At 40.6% G+C, this 18,044-nt stretch overlaps 1 protein-coding gene across 1 annotated transcript in view; it reads left to right on the top strand.

Moving 5' to 3' along the window:
• TAFA1 (TAFA chemokine like family member 1) overlaps positions 1-17,725 on the top strand; it is a 212,956-nt gene extending 195,231 nt beyond the window's left edge. The window contains exons 4-5 of the mRNA XM_033071889.2: positions 9,588-9,712; positions 13,995-17,725. Coding sequence (XP_032927780.1) covers positions 9,588-9,712; positions 13,995-14,012 — 143 coding nt within the window. The 3' untranslated portion in view covers positions 14,013-17,725. The remainder of the gene's footprint in view (positions 1-9,587; positions 9,713-13,994) is intronic.
• The last annotated feature ends 319 nt before the right edge of the window (positions 17,726-18,044 follow it).

Genomic DNA, 18,044 nt, shown 5'->3' with positions numbered 1-18,044 from the left:
CTCCCAATCTATCATGTCAAGATTATGCATGATGTAATTTGCAATAGCAGCTAGGGATTTGTTTACAAAAAACAAATGTTCCTTTAATCTTTGAAACAAAATTAGGCTTGTCTTACATCACAGAACAAAGATAACTGAATGAATACAACACTTTTAATAAATCAGTAATTACCTTGTGTAGTGCCAATTGGCTCATTTAACTTGACCTTTGAAAACAACTTTCTGCACACAGATTTTAAAAAGTGCTCTCATGCACTGTGGAGAGATGAGTGCTCTAAAGGTGTGTTATTTATACCACAGCAATTCCCAGGTCATGGAAGAGAATTTGGACCTTATTGTCTTTTCCCAGCAGAGATAATTGCAAGTTAACTAAACTATGTCCTCAAGAGATTTGCAGGCTCTGACTTTTGGTACCACTGTGCATAAAGCAGCAAACACCACGTGCAAGTTCAGAGTGCCATCATTAGAACAATAAAAGCTCCCTTAGTTTTCCTTTCACATGGAATCATGCCTGCAATGAGAGCACAGGGCACCTGGCCCCGTGCAGGGTGGGTTTGGGTTGGTGGAGTCTGAATAAACAAATTTCTGTAGCTGGGCTGAAATGATCTGGTGGGTACAGACACCAGCAAAGGGCTGCTCCCACCCTTCCCTGGGGTTTTGCTCCAGGAATCTTCCAGATCAGATTATTTTCCTCTTTCTGTCCTTATGAAGGGGAGAATAGCAATAGCATCATGTACTTCACACCCCTTAGCATCTCTTTCCCCAAGAACTCCTTCATATCCAGATTTCAGGAGAAATATAGAATCACAGAATGGGTTGGGTTGGAAAGGACCTTAAACCCCATCCTGTCCCACCCCTGCCATGGCAGGGACACCTCCCACTGTCCCAGGTGCTCCAGCCCCAGTGTCCAGCCTGGACATTCCAGTGATCCAGGGGCAGCCACAGCTGCTCTGGGCACCCTGGGTCAGGGCTCCCCATCCTTGCAGGGAAGAATTTCTTCTCAATATCTAATCTAAACCTGCTCTCTTTCACCGTTTTGCTGCTCAGGTTCTTCCATGTTTTCAATTCTTTTGCCACTTTTCCTGCCCTCCCTTGCTTTCTCCAGCAGTAGGCACCCATCTATTATAATTATATTATATTATAATAATATTAGAATAGCCCCCATTTGCAGAGACTCTTGGAATCTCAGCTACATATTTCAACATTTTCTGAGTTTGGAGTTCCAATCACAGGTCTTTAAAGCACAGAGCACTTAGTATTTTTCACAGAGGAGGAGAGGGACAGCATAGTAACGTGCATTTCAAAAAGAAAACCAAAGCAGAAATCATTTTTCACTAGAAAAGCATACAAAAAACAAAATAAAAAAGGTGTTTTTCACTGACTAATGACAGATAATCACATTATATTCTATAGATTCAATGGAAGAATTTTCTATGTATATTTATTTACAGGAATCATTTCTGTTGACAAGAGTTTCTCTGGTAATGAGAGAACCACCACACAATTTATACCCAAGTGGTACACCAGAATTTAATTTCAGAACTGATAACCCTCCAATATATTATGCATGCTTTGTTATGCCTTATAAATGCACTGCAGTTATATAATTTATTCATTTCCAGTGTTCTTTCATGGAGTGCTTTGCTGCTAGGCTGTGATTCTGGCACCTCATTCAGCCAAAATTTCACAATAGATTTTCACCCTTCCCAGCCCATTTCGCAGCTTTTCCCTTCCACATCCCAAACCCAGCACCCACAGCACAGGAACTCAGGTTTGAGCAAATGGCAGCTTTTACAGACAGCAAATTTGGTCTGAAGTCTGCAAAACCTGAGGGGTTTTTTTCCCTGTTTCTCCTGTAACTGTTGGATCACACACTAAACACAGATTGTTGGTTTACATATATGTATATATATATATGTACACATATGATTTAGGGTCCCAGCAGCCACTGGAGGAATAGCACTGCAAGGCCACCCACAAACCTCTGTGCACCCCCCTAATCTTCATCTCACAGCCTGGCACTTCTCCCTCTGCATTCCAACTCATTCATTTACTTTATTAATGAATTATTATTCCTGAAAAATTACCATTGCATGGAGATATAATTCTTTGATGCCACACTAGTCCTCAACTCTGGTCTGAAACGTGTCTGTGAATATTTATAAGTAGTTCCCTATTGTCTTTCCAAAAATGTATAAATATGTTGCATTTCAGTGGCATTTCATTAAATATATAACAATAACATTAAGCTCTCACTAGGTTATCTGAAGCAATTCAAAGAGGGTGTAAATAACATTATACAAACATTTTAGCAGCCTGCTCTCAGCCTTGTTCTGCAGGGAAGGGGGGATTCAGTTCCAAACTTCAGCAATAAATGGCAGGAATGGGTCTCCCTAACCCACTGAAGAACCCCAGACAGGTTGGGAGGGGGTCCTCAGTCAGATCAGCTCCCTGAATGTTGGATTTCATGTTCTCATTAGCACTCATTAGTGCCAGCAGGTTGCTCTCAAATGCCCCACTCTCTTTGCAGAGAGGTTATGTCAATCGCCAATAAACTCACACACAAAATTAAAAATAAAGTTGGCAGCTTGATGGCTTCCTTGGATATATGTTGCTGTGCAAGAATTCTGGAAATTCCAAGAAAAAATATAAGACTGTGTTCCAGCACTCTGGAAGGTCATAGAGTACACTATGCACTTTTGGGGAGACAAGTTAATCATACATGATTTATTTTATCATTTCATGTCCTTTCTCTCTGCCACAGATATCTGCAAAAATCTGTTTTGTTGAGGCTTGCTCTGCCTTTCCTTTGCAGAAATCAAGTTTCCTGATAGATAATGTGCTGAGGGCTCTGTTAGAATATCAACTATGATCCATGACTTTCAGAGGAAAAGTGTCAAGCTTTAGCCATGTCTGAGTTCAGTGGAATGTGGAATAATTACAGCTTCAAGAAGCCTACCACACTTTTCGAGTACAGGATCATCAAGTGAGAGCAGGGCTGGGATCCAGCTGCCAGCACAACTGGCCTGGGACCTGCTGGCATCTCCTGAAGGAGTGCCACAAGAGGCCTCCCAGCCTGACAGCTTCTTGCTGGCTTCGTTTTTGTGCTTCCTAAAATCCCAGGCTTTGAAAAGATCTCACAAATTCAACCATGAGAGGCTAAGAAACATTCTGATTTCTTTTCCTTGTCATTGCTGCTGAGATCCTCCCGACTCAGAAAATGGTTATGCAAATTCTACAGTTCTCCTTAAAGTCTGGGTGCTCTATCTGTGTGCCTAGCTAATAAACCAGAGTGTTTAACTCTGAACAGCTGGGCAGTTTTATACCCCAGAGGATCCGGTGCTGTCCCTGTCAGTGGGCTCAGGGAAGTGAAGATGCACATTCACTCATCAGGAAGGTGCTGCCCATGAGGAATCCTGGTCCTACCTCAGCCCCAGTCTAAGCAGCAGCTGTTCCCAGAGGTGCAAACAAAGGAACATGTAAAAATGACAAAGCTGCAGCAGTTGATGCTCCCAATCTGAACAGCAAGAGATTCCTCAGCATAATCTAAGCTTTTTTTGTGTGAAATCTGCTCTTTAACAGACCATCTCCATTCAGCTCAAACGTGCTTAAGGACCTTCAGGCAGCACTTCACATAATTTTAATGTTTTATTTTCATAGTACCTGAGAAACCCATTCTTCAAGTTGAACAATTGGAGAAAAAATGTCAGTCCCAAACTCCTGCAATTCAGTGTTAAAGTTCAGCAGGGTAGATGAGACAGAGGGCAACGTACAAGGAAACACAGCAAGAATAACTCATCCTCTAAGTAAATAGAATTGCAAATGGCAAACTGGTATAGCAAGGAGGTGATTTACCTGTAGTAATAGAGAAAGTGAGAAGCAGAGCTGGGATTAAACAAGCCCTGGGAGTTTCTGCTTCTCAGGCCATTGGCCACCACCCCCTCTGTTGGTCACGGCTACGAGAGAAGCACACGAGGTGTTTATGTCATTTTTCCTAATTTACCTACCAGTATAGTGGCTGCTAGGAAATGGCAATGTGAGTGGTTTTTCACTAGGGAGTCTTCCCATGCTGTCGAATTAGTACCCTTTTTTGCTGGTTTATGTGGATCTTAAAAGGAAATTGTTCGTGGATTCTTGGTATTTAATCTGCCCTTTCATATTTCATGGTGCAGCCCAACCACGTTGTTCAGACATGCAATACAATCTTAAAAATACCTTACTCTAGCTGCTGAATATTTTGCAATGAAGAATCAGGAATACTGAATGGGGGAAAAAAAATCTTCGATTCTTTCAATTCTGCTAGTGAATTAATAAAACAGTTTAAAAAAAACCTGGAGAATACCGCAAAGATCAGAGCATTCAAAAAAAAAAAAGTTTAGTATGCTGATGTCTTTTTAATGTTTACTACGATTAAAAAATATTAAATTAACTCAGCAAGACTGAATTTGAGGCAATTAGAGATATGAGACACCACTTGCCACACTGATTGCACTGTGTTGTATTTTAAACAAGAGAAATGTCCATTTTCCCAGAGCTATGAGAGGGCTGTTATCAAACTCAGTGAAGTATTGCACTGCAGGAGCAGTAGATTGATACTTCTAAAATTGAGTGAGATTGAATTAAAAGTAGAAAGTTTGATGGTTTTGACTCCCTGTAGGGAACATCCTACATTTTTCCCAGTAGCAATATTCAACCTGAAATCTTTTGTTTCAGATTTGTATTCTTTAATTTATCAGATTACTTCTCTACAGCTCCCAGAGTGGCTGCTATCTCAGTGTATTTATGAAATACATAACCCTTCAGATGACACTTTCTTTCAGTCCAGTTTTCTCATCCTCCAGAAAGTGTGTTCCCACCCCTGTAATTCATTTGCTCCCCATGACATCCCAATAAACCAAGAGAAACTGCATGTCTCATTCAATTCTCTGAGATTTTGTTGTACAAGGAATAGGTGAGCAGAGGGTTACAGTCTAGTTTATATCCTTTAAAAAAAAAAAAAAAAAAGACAAACTACTTGAAAGATTTTACCCACCTCTGTGCTGTTGCTATTGCCAAAATCTCCATCAGCCCAAGAATCTCTCACAGGGAGTTTGAACTTTCCTTTAATCTAATCCATTTAGAAAATGACTCACAATGTATTGAATAAAGTGAAGAAAATTGATATCTTTTCATTAAGCTGACAAAGTCTTTTTCACTTCTGACATCTGTGAAATGTGTTCTCTATTTAAATTTTATTTATATCAATCTTCACTGGTGGAAACGAGATTAGAACAGAATGCTCTGTACTTAAAGGGAAAACTTTCCCATCCTGCAATGAGTGTCACACTGGTTTTGAAAATGAGCTCCTTATTCCTTGAAGTAACATGATACCTATGATCAGGAGGAACCACAGGCTAATATCTCCATTCCTTTGTATTCTATTTCTATATAAACAAAATGTGTGCACTTTATCACAGGCAGAAAGAGAGAGCTGCTGTGGCTTTATAATGGCAACTCCTGAAGCAATCTTGGAACATTTTAATACATAACATGTTCCCTCTAAACTGTTGAAAAATGTATTATGATACTTTGCTCTGTTTTCATATTTCAGGGTATTCCATAAACATGAATTAAAGGTATTTGTTACTCGGTGAGGATGGTCTTATTGTTACATTGTTAAATATAATGTCTTTATACTTATTGCTATATAGACTCTGTCATATTGTTAAAGCAATTTCCTAAATAAAAATGCAGAAAAGTTAAGGAGAATTTTATCTAAAAAAAAAAAAAAAGGAAAAATGACAGAATCAATTGCCTGTGAGTGTCTGGGTTGTGTGTGCACATTTTCCCTGTCCATGTCCTGTTAATCACCTGTAAAATGGCTTTGAGGAACTGAGTAGCTTCAGTTTAATGCAAGAACTTGAAGATTGAGAAATGTGAAACATAATAAATTCAGGAATTTTAACAGGCTGCTTTAATCAAATGGACTGTGTATTTTTTCCAAACTTTGTTTAACTCAAGAGGAAGATGATTGAACAATTAGTGTTTCCATTTTGATTTAATCTTTTAGGTGTAGATACATGAAGGTGTTCAGTGCATTTCTGTGCCCCTTAATAGAATACTTTGATACTGAAATTCAGGGGGAAAACTTTTCCCCAGCCAGCTGCCTTCATGCATCAAAACTTTGTGCTCCAGATGATGCACAAGAGCAAATCAAAGCACGACACCACCCTTGTACAACCTCCAAAGGGTTTCCTGAACTTTGAAGGCTGAATTCCACTGAATCCAAGTAAACTGACAGCTCCCTGCAGCCACCTAAGGCTTTGGGCATTATGTTTGGGAACAAATGTGTTTTAAAATGCAATAGAATTGTGTAAACATGAGAAAATATAAGCTATTCTATTGCTTTTTCCCTGTATTTTATCTGATCTTCAGATTTCTTATTTGTAGTTTATTTGTCTGGAGCTCATGATTTGCAAATGCAATTGCAACCAAATGCTTTTTATCTGTGCTAATCCATTCAGACTAAACACATCAGAAGTTAAATATTTTGATCAAAATTATTCTATGGCTTTGCAAACAAAGATTTTTTTAAAAGTGTGAATTGGGCTGAAAAACAAACCTTGCGAATTTCCTGAAGAAAGTTGCTTTTTTCCCCCAGCTCCATTGGTGATATGTTAAGAGTTAAATATTATAGAAGAAGCATTTTCTTGAAAATAGTACATATATGAATAAGATATAAATAATCCTTATTTTATTTAACCTAGAAAGTGATGAGGACAAAAAAAAAGAAAAAAAAATAAATCACTGAAACAAAACACAAGCAAAGCAGGAGTAGTCAAGGCTCTTCTGTTCCACATCCTTTTCTTTCCCCATGGCAGAGGGATCTGTCTCTGTTAATTCAGCCTTGCATGAAGAAACTCTTGTGCTCCATGTATTCCCCAGACAGAACACAACGAGAAGCACTCCAGAACGCTACAGGTGTGTAATTCAGCATGATGTGAGCACTCCCAGCCTGTGCTGCCTGGTGATTAACAGGAATCTCTAATTCTCACCCAGGATGAGTGGTTCGGGTCACTGAGAAGTTCAGGTTCCTCCGGGGCTGGGAGTTCTTGAATAAAAACCACCCTGAGGGGGAGCATCTTAATTTGAGCAATTCCCTCTCTCACCCAACTGCTTAGCTCATCTCAGAGTGACAAAACCTAAACAGAGAGAAGCTGCATCCTCTTCCTTTCCCTGGGGAAGGTGGGCCCCATCTCAAATGCTGTGAACTGTGATTTATTTTAAAGCTCTTCCCTCCCTCTTTGAACAGAGCTGGAGGTGTAAAACTTTGAAATCAAGTAGAACTCAAAGGATCAGCAGTACCCAAGAAAAACAACCGGTCCTAAAGATTAAAAGGCTCTTAATAGAAGAGAAAACCTATAAATACAAGATTCAAAGGAAGCAATTTTCTTTGGGTTTTGGACGCCCCTGCCATGGTATGGGGCTGAGGACTAGACCACAGTGAGCTTTGTAGTGCTTCAGACTTACAAAGGATTTTATCTACTTACATGTTAGAGACAAAGAGGAGCTCTTCATCTGTAAATTTCCCCCATTACAAAAGGATATTTTTATTTATATAATTATCTAATAATTTATATTATTTTTATATTCAGCCCAGGTGAGGGTGCTCACTGATGGGCACTTGGGTGTAATTTCACTGTGATCATAAATCAATACAAAAATATATGTATATACTAAAACCTGTACACCACTACATGTAACCATTAAGGTTCAGCACTGACTTTGCATTTGATTATTTTTCAAGGTCAGGATCTGAATATTTGGGCTGTATTTAACAGCATTAATAAGCAGTGAGATCATTTTAATTGCTATGAGCAGCATTGCTTCTCCATGCTGCCTCTCAGTCAGTATTCACCTCATATCTCTGCTTTTCACAGGAAACTTCCCAGGCTCAGGTTTGTGGGTTTTAGCACCTCACACCATTGGATCCTTCTCTGTGTATTTAATGCTTCAGCACTGCTCCTAGTAAACAATGATGATCATCACTTTTGATTCCATGTCACAGGATTCTTCTCACACATCCTGAGGATGCTCTGCTCTGCTGATTGCTGTCAAGGCCAGCATTTAGCAGGATATGGTTTTGCAGTTTGCCCACTGCACAGTCTATTATTAGAGCACAGATTCAGCCCTCACATCTTTTCATGCATAGCAAAGAGAAAGATCTCTTTTCTCTACTGTTAGCAGCATTAATGATACCCTTCTGAAAAAGGTGTGTGAATAGCATCATTAAACTGCCTTGCCAGCAGAGGTGTAAAGGGCTTTTTTGTGTCTTGTATATAGGGAGAAATTATACATTATATGATAAAAATCAGATACAAACCATGGGAAGAACCAGGAAAGACAACACTGAGAGCCATATAATCATTGTAGGGCCCCTCAAACTAAACTATTATATTCAATTTTATGATCAAGAATTTAATTATAAGCTCTGTAATGTCCTTAAATCAATGCATGCACAACAGGGCATTTTCCAGAGCTGAATGACAGTCAGCTGGTGTGTATATATATCAATATATATGTATAAGGTAGGCAGCTGCTTCAAAGGTGTTTTGAGGGCCTGAAGTGGCCATGAGGGATGATATGAATGGGTTAAGCTTCTCTCTTTGAGTGACTGTGCAGAAAGCTCTGACAGGCTTCCTGAGTGCAGCCATGAAATTAATTCTTGCCAGAGAAAGCAAACCACAGAAAGAGCCACTCATGAGCCAGCTGCAAGGTTAGCTAAAGTTTATCAAAATCCCCAGACAAAAAATGTCATTAAGATACAGTTAAGGATATAGTCAGATACCAAGTCCCAGGCAAGAAACTTCATTAAGGTACATTCAAGGTTGTAAACATATGTGCCAATTAAATTCAAACAATCCAAACACTGCCATTATTTACGATGTTAAATATTTGGAAATTAAAAGTTACTTTTAGAGATAATATGGTTTCTATAAAATTGATAATGATGTTTCAACAAACAGCTTTTGCTCCTGTTCAGTGTTACCTTACCCTCTGTTTCTACTTGTGGTGCTCCCTGTGTTGGCAAATTGGGAAAGCTAGAAGTCTCCATGGGTTCAAATAATTCTGGGCAGATTTGTGATTAAAAAATTCCAACTGTAGGTCCTGAAAGCAAAGCAGATGTAGTTTTATGTGCAGTACACTGAACCAGAAGTCCCGAAGACCTGGAGAATATTCTGAGGAAAATCTCTTCAGACTTGCCTTGTTCTTGTACACGTCCATGAAGATCAGACTGGCACTCAGGGAGAGGGGCTGTTGGGCTGGCTGCTCCTTTGGTCTGCAGCAAAATTGCTGCCATCACAGCATTCCCTGCAGCCACAGCACGGGAGCAGACAAAATCTCCTCTGTGAGGAGGCTGTAGCAAGCAGTGCACTGTCTCAGGCAATATAGGATGCCAAACAAGTAATTAAATATGAAATCCTCACAATGAAACTCCAGTTGAAGGGAAACTCTGCCTTTTAACTGCAGTGTTAGACCCTTGAGATACTATTTAATTAGATTTGGTCATTGTAACATAGTTGTGAACATTGTCTTTTCTCTTTTAGCTTCTATAGTGATTGGGAAATGGTGGTGTGAGATGGAGCCCTGCCTAGAAGGAGAGGAATGTAAGACGTTGCCTGATAATTCTGGATGGATGTGTGCAACTGGCAATAAAATCAAGACCACCAGAGTAAGTCTCCTTTTGTCTGCACCCAGGAGGTCTTAATAGGAAAGGGAATCACCAATGACTGCTCAGCCATTTCTTTTCCATCATCATGCCCACTGTAAAAAGTCTTAAAGACCACTGTCATGCTCACCCAGTGCTTCTGGACATAATTTGGTGAAAATTCAGATGGATCAGGCTGGTCAGCTGGGCACAGGCTTGGTAACTGAATAGCCAGGTCACTTCCTTACAGACACTGCCACCCCAAAATTCCCCCAATGCACATCACTGGGTCCCTTTCTGGGGGCTGAAGGGAAGAATGTTTGCTGAGAGGGACCTGCTGCATCCTGTATCCATTCTTTGGCTGTTCCAGGCCACATCTGGATTAACAGCTGTACAAGTGCTGTGTGGCAGAGCACTCAGCTCTCTGCTTGCACTGCAGGTCTCACTTCAGAGCAGCTCCAAGCCCATGAACTCATTAGTGACAAGCTCTTGAGATGCTGCAGGTGCAGGTGACACAGGCCAGCAGGTGACAGCAGCTTTCACCACACCATGCCAGGAAAAGGCAGAGAAAGGGCTGCAGAGAGAGGGTGTGAATGAGCTGCCTAAACTCCCACTATGAGATTACCTTGGGAATAAAAGTGTTTTTCAGAAATAGACTCTAGCTTTCCTTTTGCATTGAGCAACTCTTTCACAACCATTGTCTTAAAATTGTCACCTATATCTGTATTCAACAATTTCAATTAACTAATTTTCATATAACAATTGATTTTTTTCTAAGAAAATTACACGGTTGTCAACTCAAAATGCTTTTATAAATATATAGATTTTCATTTTCTGTGAATTGGAAAATGGCTTTTGAAACCTGCTAAATGAAAAAGAGTGAATTTTCAAATTTTTCCCTGTTTAAGAAATTCTGCATACTGCTGCTAAAATTCAGAGGAATGTGCAGTGTAGAGCTGTGATTTCCTTACTTCCTCCTTTCTCTCCAATCCTAACTCCAGTCATTTTTCATGTCTTCTAGGCCTTCTGTTGAAGGAGGAGACTTTTCCCTAATTGATCCCCATGCCACCTGAACCCCTTTCTTTCCCTCCATAGCACCTACCCCAGAATGAATGATTTGTGTTGCAATGCTCATTTCTGGAGCAGAGCCACACCAACACATTAAATTATCAGGAGACCTGCTGACTTAGGAGGTTTTCTTTGTTGGAAGCAGGAGGTGGCCCCCAAAAACAAGATCCATATGATCCCTTTGTCACCTCCCAGAGAAAAGGAGGAAGGAAGGAGGGGACTGGGATTCCTTGGCTCAGTTTCTTTCTGCAGTGCTGCTCCTGCAAACCTCTCTGTGCCCACAGCTGATCTGTTCCCACTTCACCACTGGAAGGTTTTTTCCTAATGAACGTGCCTTGCAGTGAAATTTAAAAATCCCAGACCACAAACTCGCTACATATCATTTCCAGTGAGGAATGTGGGGAGCTAAAATGGAAGAAAGTGCTGTAGAAGAACTAAGCAGCAACATGAAGTATTTTATACAATAACTCAGCCCTTCTGCAGTGTGTCTGCAAGTTATATAATTGAGGAATTGCATTTTCTTTCTTCAGTGAAGATGTCCTTCTCTTTAGTCCCCCAATCCTCATCATATAAACTAGTTTTAGGCGATAGAAGTGATTGCTAGAAGTTTAGCAGCTTCATTAATATGCAGATGTATGGTCCAATCTATTCAGTATGCATTATTGTATTTCATTTGAATTAAATACTTGCAGAGTGAGTGCTCATAACTGAAAAAAATATTTCTTCATTTACCCACAGGAGTTATTTTAATTAGCATGTGAGGGGAGTACCTTATGGTGCTGCTTCCAGTAGAATTTTGCTTTGTTGCTTTAAAATATCATTAGAGAACCCAACTGACAAAGGCAACATGACATGATGCACTCAGCAACTGTATCTTGCATTTTCTAGGGAAAAATTCTACTTGGTAGTCCCCGAAACTTTGCTGGAATCCATACCACTGCATCAAGTCTAACAACATAAATATAAAATAATGGAAGCAATCAGATCCTGAAACAGAATTTTTTTTTTTCCTCCTTTGTTTTGCCATTTCAGACAGCAGCAGAGAATGAGATTACAATGTAATCTGCCATGACCACAATCCAGGTTCCAAGATTGGGCTGTGTGTGTCTAACTTGAGTAGTTAAGGAATTAAAACAGAAGAAACAAGACAAATCAACATCCCAGCTCTCTCTGTGATTAGGCAGAAAGCTCCAGCAAGTCTCCATAGGCTGTGAACTGTAAACTGTTGGAGTCAAGGCTTTTATTAGAACATTCTTCCCACAGGAAATCACATATAAACATTTATACTTACATACTACATACATAAATATATATATATGAATACATGGATATACACAATATATATACTTTTCTAGGATAGTGCATAACTTCATGGTTGGGTTTCAGATGTGGTTAATACTGGTTAGTGTCACAAGGAGGTGGACAATAGACTCAGTGAAGTCTTCATTCCTTCCTTTTCATGAATTTATTTCTGTGTTTAGCCCTTTAGCATAGCTCACTAATTAAGTTTTTAAAGTTATAAAGCTCACAACTTCCATAAATTGATTTGTTTTCTATTGATGGTCAGGCAGGTGACAAACACTGGAAGAAAATAATTGGCATTCAATTTTTCTGCAGTTTCAAAGTTTTTTAATCCCTTGTGACTTTTTTTTTTTCTTCTTCTTCTTTTGAATTTATTTAAGAACTTTCAATGCTTTCCTTAAAAACCCTTGGAGCAGTGTTAGGACCTGCTGGAGGTCACACTGCCACTTTCAGCACAGCAACTGGCACCAGTGGAAATAGAGGAGCAGCATCTCGGGCTGGATGCTGCTGATATTCTGGAGCATGGAAATTAATGTGTTGATCAGCTGGGAATGGGCAGAGGAGCTCAGCTCAAAGCCCCTCTCCAGTTTCTCAGCCTGTGCCTTGTGTTACAGCCTGGTTTGATCAGGTTTAACCAGTTTGAACAAGTTTTGACCCGTCTGAATTAGTTTTGACCAGTTTGAGCCAGTTTGAACTGGCTTTGATAGGTTTGATTTGGTTTGAACTGGTTTAAACTGATTTCTACCATTCATCCTCTTTTGACCAGTTTAATCTGTTTTGAGCTGGTTTTGACTGGATTAATCCAGTTTAAACCATTTTTTTTCAGTTTTAACTGGTGGGATTCAGTTTGATTGAGTTTGAATTGGCTGGATCTCATGTAAATCTCTCTTGCTCCAATATTTAATTACTTCATTCTTAGATAATCATCTGTAGCCCTGGTTTAATGGCCAAGCCTGATCATATTGAAGTTCCAAGTGAGTTTCATTGCTGACCCAGGTGCCTGTGGCACTCATCTGGGTGTACCAGGACAGGAAAGAAACAAAAGCATAACAAAAACATTTCTTTGAGAGCACTATTTTTGCTGTCAATCACTTTTTCTTATTTCAGCCTCCTAAAAAACCCAAAAAGCTCCTAGGCATTGGTGTTTCCTCTCACAGCATTAGTGCAGCACTCAGATAAGTTTGGTGGTAGGCACAAGGAGGGATGGGTTTTGGTCTGCTGCAGGGTGTGTTATCTCACCCCAGGTGAGTAGATGGAGGAGCTGCTATGGGTTGGTGGGTTCCAAACAAACCTGAAAGGTGGATGTTCCTGCCTGTCTTGTCCAGCAGAAGTCACTGGAATCACTCTGGGAAGGGGAGGGTGGAAGGCTGGGGTGAGCACAGCCCAAAGCTGTCCTGGCATGTCCTTACTGGAGGGAAGATGGAGAGAGACTCTTTACAAAGGCATTATGGAGCAGCACAAGGGAGAATGGCTTCAGACTGACTGACAATACTCTTAGATTGGGTATGAGGAAGAAATTCTTCCCTGTTAGGGTGGTAAGGCCTGGCACAGGTGCCCAGAGAAGCTGTGGCTGCCTCACCCCTGGAAGTGTCCAAGGCCAGGTTGGACAGGGCTTGGAGTGACCTGGGATAGTGGAAGGTGTCTCTGCCAAACCAGGACATTCTATGATTCTGTGATGTCCAGCACCACCAGCCCAGATGGTGAATGCACATCCAGTATCTGCCAAGGCAGAGGCAGGATTTTGCTCAGGATCTGTCTCTTGCATATTTTTACACCCCTGCAGCGCTAAAAGACACACATTCCTCTAGTATTGCATTTAAACTCAGCTATATCAATCAGCTACATCCCACAGGGCCTGGGTCTTTCTTTTCCAAAAGACTATATTTTATAAATAACATATTATGCATAACTGACTGTTTCCCATTTCTCACTGCAGATCCACCCAAGGACTTAACAGAGCGCCCACGTCTGCACGGAGACAGTGAAAGCCCTGCTGATTTATGAGGACAAAGTATTGGAAGTTTAAAACCATCTCAGCATTTACAAGCCAAATGGATTTCTTATTTGCACTTTGACTGTTTACCAGAAAACAACAGTGGCTTTACTGTGTGAAAGAAAGGATTCGGTGGAAATAATGGCCCTGATTTTTGACAGCTGAAAATAAAAAATGAAGAAAGTGGTTCCTTTGGTAAAGTTTCTGAGATTGCAAAGTACAAGCAACAATATAAGTTTGGATCTACAATTTACTTTATACCAGTTAAAGTATATATATATATAAATATATATATATTAATATATGATATTTTGAAATAAAAGCCTCTCTCTTCAAGAAATTGAATAGTACCACACTTTGCTGCAGCTGCTGTATTTTTATTTTTTTTTTCCTTTTTTTGCAATGGTCTGGAAGTTCCCTACCTGTTTGAGAGAGAAATGTGGCAGTGAAGAGGCAAAGCAAACCTGCTGTGGTACAAGGACGCCTAAGAGCTACACGAATCCTACCGATGCAGCATCCAGAGCTTCCTGTTCCCTTCGGCAGAATTTTGAGGGCATTTGTTGTTCCACTTTGTGTTCTGGAGGCTTTTCCCCTTGTGCAATACTAGCATGCTGGCTTTGCTTCATTAACCATACTTGATTGATATATAACAATGATAATTCTATCCTCCTCCAAGAAAATATTTTTAGAGTTGCTAGATATTCCATGAAGAAGAGATGGACAACTACTGAGTGAAGTACAGTATGTATTTAAAGTTTATTTGGCAGAGTTTGGTAGACTGTGAGCTCCCTTCTTATTAAAGATGTACTGTACGTACAATGTCTTCAGACTTTGTATAGCTCGTAGAGACTCCAGTAAAAACCCAGTAACCACCTCCAAAGCTTTGCATTGTTGGCTCACTAATTCTTTGAAACAACAACAAAGCTATTTCTTTCCAGACCAAGCACGTGAGGGGAGTTTTTTATACGGTTTGGTTTTTCAGGAGCCCATTTGCAGTTGTGAACAGGTACCTCAGCTTAGCATGCCTCTGTGGACACCTGGCTGTGTGCTCTTATCCCACAGCACACATGAAAGAACTACCTAAATTTAAGTTTCCCTCATTGCAGGCCAGGTTAATTCTCCTTGAGAGCCTTTACCACAGCTAAAAGCATACACAAGCAATTCCATGGCATAGCAAACGCACAACAGTTTGTAGCAAGCACAAACTTGTGGCTGATCCCTGCTCTTGCTTCAGAATAGTTTCCTTTGGTTTATTTTCAATCTGTTCTTGCTCTGGTGCATTCAGCTGAGCTGAGATGCTCCTCAGCAAGGAAGTGTCCACAGAGACCTTGCCCAGCCAGTGTGAGCAGCCTGAGCTCCCATTCCTGGCTGAGCTGTAGCTGCTCACCAGGCAGTCTGGCCCTGGCATTGCTGCAGAAAGATCAGATCTGAGGGCTGAAATGTGTGAGCCTAGTTCACATTCCCAGGCACTTTTGTGAGCGGTCCAATTAATTTCAGGGGGGTTATTGGTGTGGAAAAGTGTCTTGCTGTCACGCATAAGTCTGAGCAATCTACCCTTCAGTCCCCTAATGCTACCAAATCAAAGAGGAATAGGGAATTGTAAAACTAGTTCTGTCCAGTCCAGCTTCATTCCTTTAATATTTTCAATTTCCTTTCAGCCTGCTTACCTGTCTCTCACAGGATGCCTTTGGCCATGCTGATCACTTCTAATCCAATGCAAAGGAAGTGCTGCACTTCCCATCCTAGATTTGGTTGAAATTCTCCCACTAAGTTTCTTTCTCCTTCAGGGTAACCACTTCAGTCCTGATGCTTCAAGAGGCAGAAATTGTCACTGTAATTACGGTGTGGATTAAAGCAGCTACATGACGTGTCACGCCATGTTCCATGCTGGTCTTTTCCCAGTGCTCACAGTGGAAATGGATAAGCTGTTTCCATTATCCCCCTTCAAAAATAAAAGTGAAGAGTATCCAGGGAAGAAACAGACTACACAGAAAGGGGTAGGATCACTGTCCCTGGAATGTTCAAGAAAAGGCCTCAGTGTGGCATTTGGGGACATGGTTTAGTGGTGAAGATGGCAGAGCAAGGTTAACAGTTGGAGTGATGATTTTAGAGGTCATTTCCAGCATTAGGAATTCTGGTTCTGTGCACAGAAAGGAGCATGAGCCTCAACATCCCTCATGAGTGATGGAGACCACCCTCCCTGGTGGCTCAGCTGGACAGGCCTGGCATTTTCTGGGGACACCACCAGCCCAAACCACAGAAGGTACCTGGACCCTGCTCTGTATTTTAGATGTACTCTGCCATGGCCATGTGTCCCCAGCACCATCATCTCAGTTCAGAGGGGAACACTGCCTGCCTGGTTACCCCCAAATGGATTTTAAGATCAGCTCTAGGCTCAGCTGCCACTAGCAAATAGAAACTCCTCCAAAACAAACCCCTAGCCTTTCTGAACTTAACTCAAACAGCACTTTATAAACCCCAAGACCCCCTCAAGCACCCCTTGGTGCACTAGGAGATAGAGCAGCAGGTAAGTCCATTCAAAGCAGGACATGTTCTCAGCCTTGTACCAGCTGGAACTGAGGCACACAAAGCTAAATGGTGTCCCACAATCACACTGGGGAGCTGTGGAAAATCCAGCAGAAATTGAACTTTGGTTTCCTTAGTCCCAGCCTACTGACACTCTGTTGGAGGAGCCCCACAAACCAATGTGTGGTCCCCTGTACCCCCTGCCAAAGCCCAAGGTATCACCAAGGGGAGGTTTTTACCCCACAGCAGAGCAGATGCCATGGCTCATTCTGGGAGCAGATAAAGCTGCTTGTGCTGTGCCTGTGAAATATGCCTGTTGAGATTGGGAAATATTAGACTTGCTAAAATAGCAGAAGGAAATGTTGTCATTACCACAGGAAAGTTTTCTTTGAGATGTTTATGGATTTTTCTTTGCCAGTAGGCAGCCTCAAATACCACCCCACCAAATTCAGTAAACATCTGCGTCTCTTTGAAGTTGCTGCGAAAATCTGCTCGTGAAGTGAAATTGCTGCTTTAATTAAAATGTTTTAGAGGGGAATTAAGGCCTTTGCAAAAACAATGACTAATAGAATGTGAGGTCCAATTAAGAGTCGGATGCAACTAACCTTCATTGTTTCAGGGAACCAAACTGAAAATAATAAAAAGGAATTCAACAAGCCCAGAGTCACAAATATTCTGCATTTCAGGGATATTTACAGTAGCACAGTGTGTAGCAAGAAGATGTCAGAGCTACTTGTCCTGGCCAATGGAAAGCAGATGTATTTCAGTGGTGGAGTGAATGGTCCTCATGTCCTCATGGCAAAGTGACAGTCATGACATTCTCTGCATAATGTTAAAAGCTATTTATGTTAACAGAGGAGAAAGTGAAAGTTCCTGCTTTTTGGCAGAAGCCTAGACAGAGACACTTCAGGAAATTAAAAAAAAATTAAAAAAGAAAAAGGATATTTGTAAATGCATCAAAGATAAATTTAGATTTATGTCAGTGTTTCTTCAGATGTGTGAAATCAAGTTCTGTAAATCTAAAATGTACAAGTTGGAAAAAAATACCAAAAAAAAGAGTAGCTACCATCTGCCTATTAATTCAGAAAATTTAGATTATGTGCTTCTGTCCAAAAATCTCTGGTAATAAAAAGCTCAGTGTGGTATGACTTGATATTGTTTTGAATATACTGTATGCTATATATAAAAAGACAAAAACAAAACCTTGAAGGAAGTCCACTCCTATGGCCAACATCAGGAACATACTTGGCACTACACAGAGAAGGGACCATGAAAAATTGCTGAAGGTGAAGCAGTTTATGATGAGTTATTAGTAGTTCTTATCAGACCTATTGATTGACTATTAGCAGAGTTTGCAGGTACATTCAGTGGTGTACTGCTTGCATGTTTTCCTAATATAAAATAATTATTTACATTTCTAACTCTCCTTATTTGCTACTTATCTGTTTCACTGGCTGTTCCAAATAT

This window comes from Catharus ustulatus, chromosome 13 (genome assembly GCF_009819885.2).
Source record: "Catharus ustulatus isolate bCatUst1 chromosome 13, bCatUst1.pri.v2, whole genome shotgun sequence".
In the NCBI taxonomy this organism is placed as follows: Eukaryota; Metazoa; Chordata; class Aves; order Passeriformes; family Turdidae; genus Catharus; species Catharus ustulatus.
Note: the sequence above shows the minus strand (reverse complement) of the source record. Positions and strands in the feature narration are given on the sequence as shown.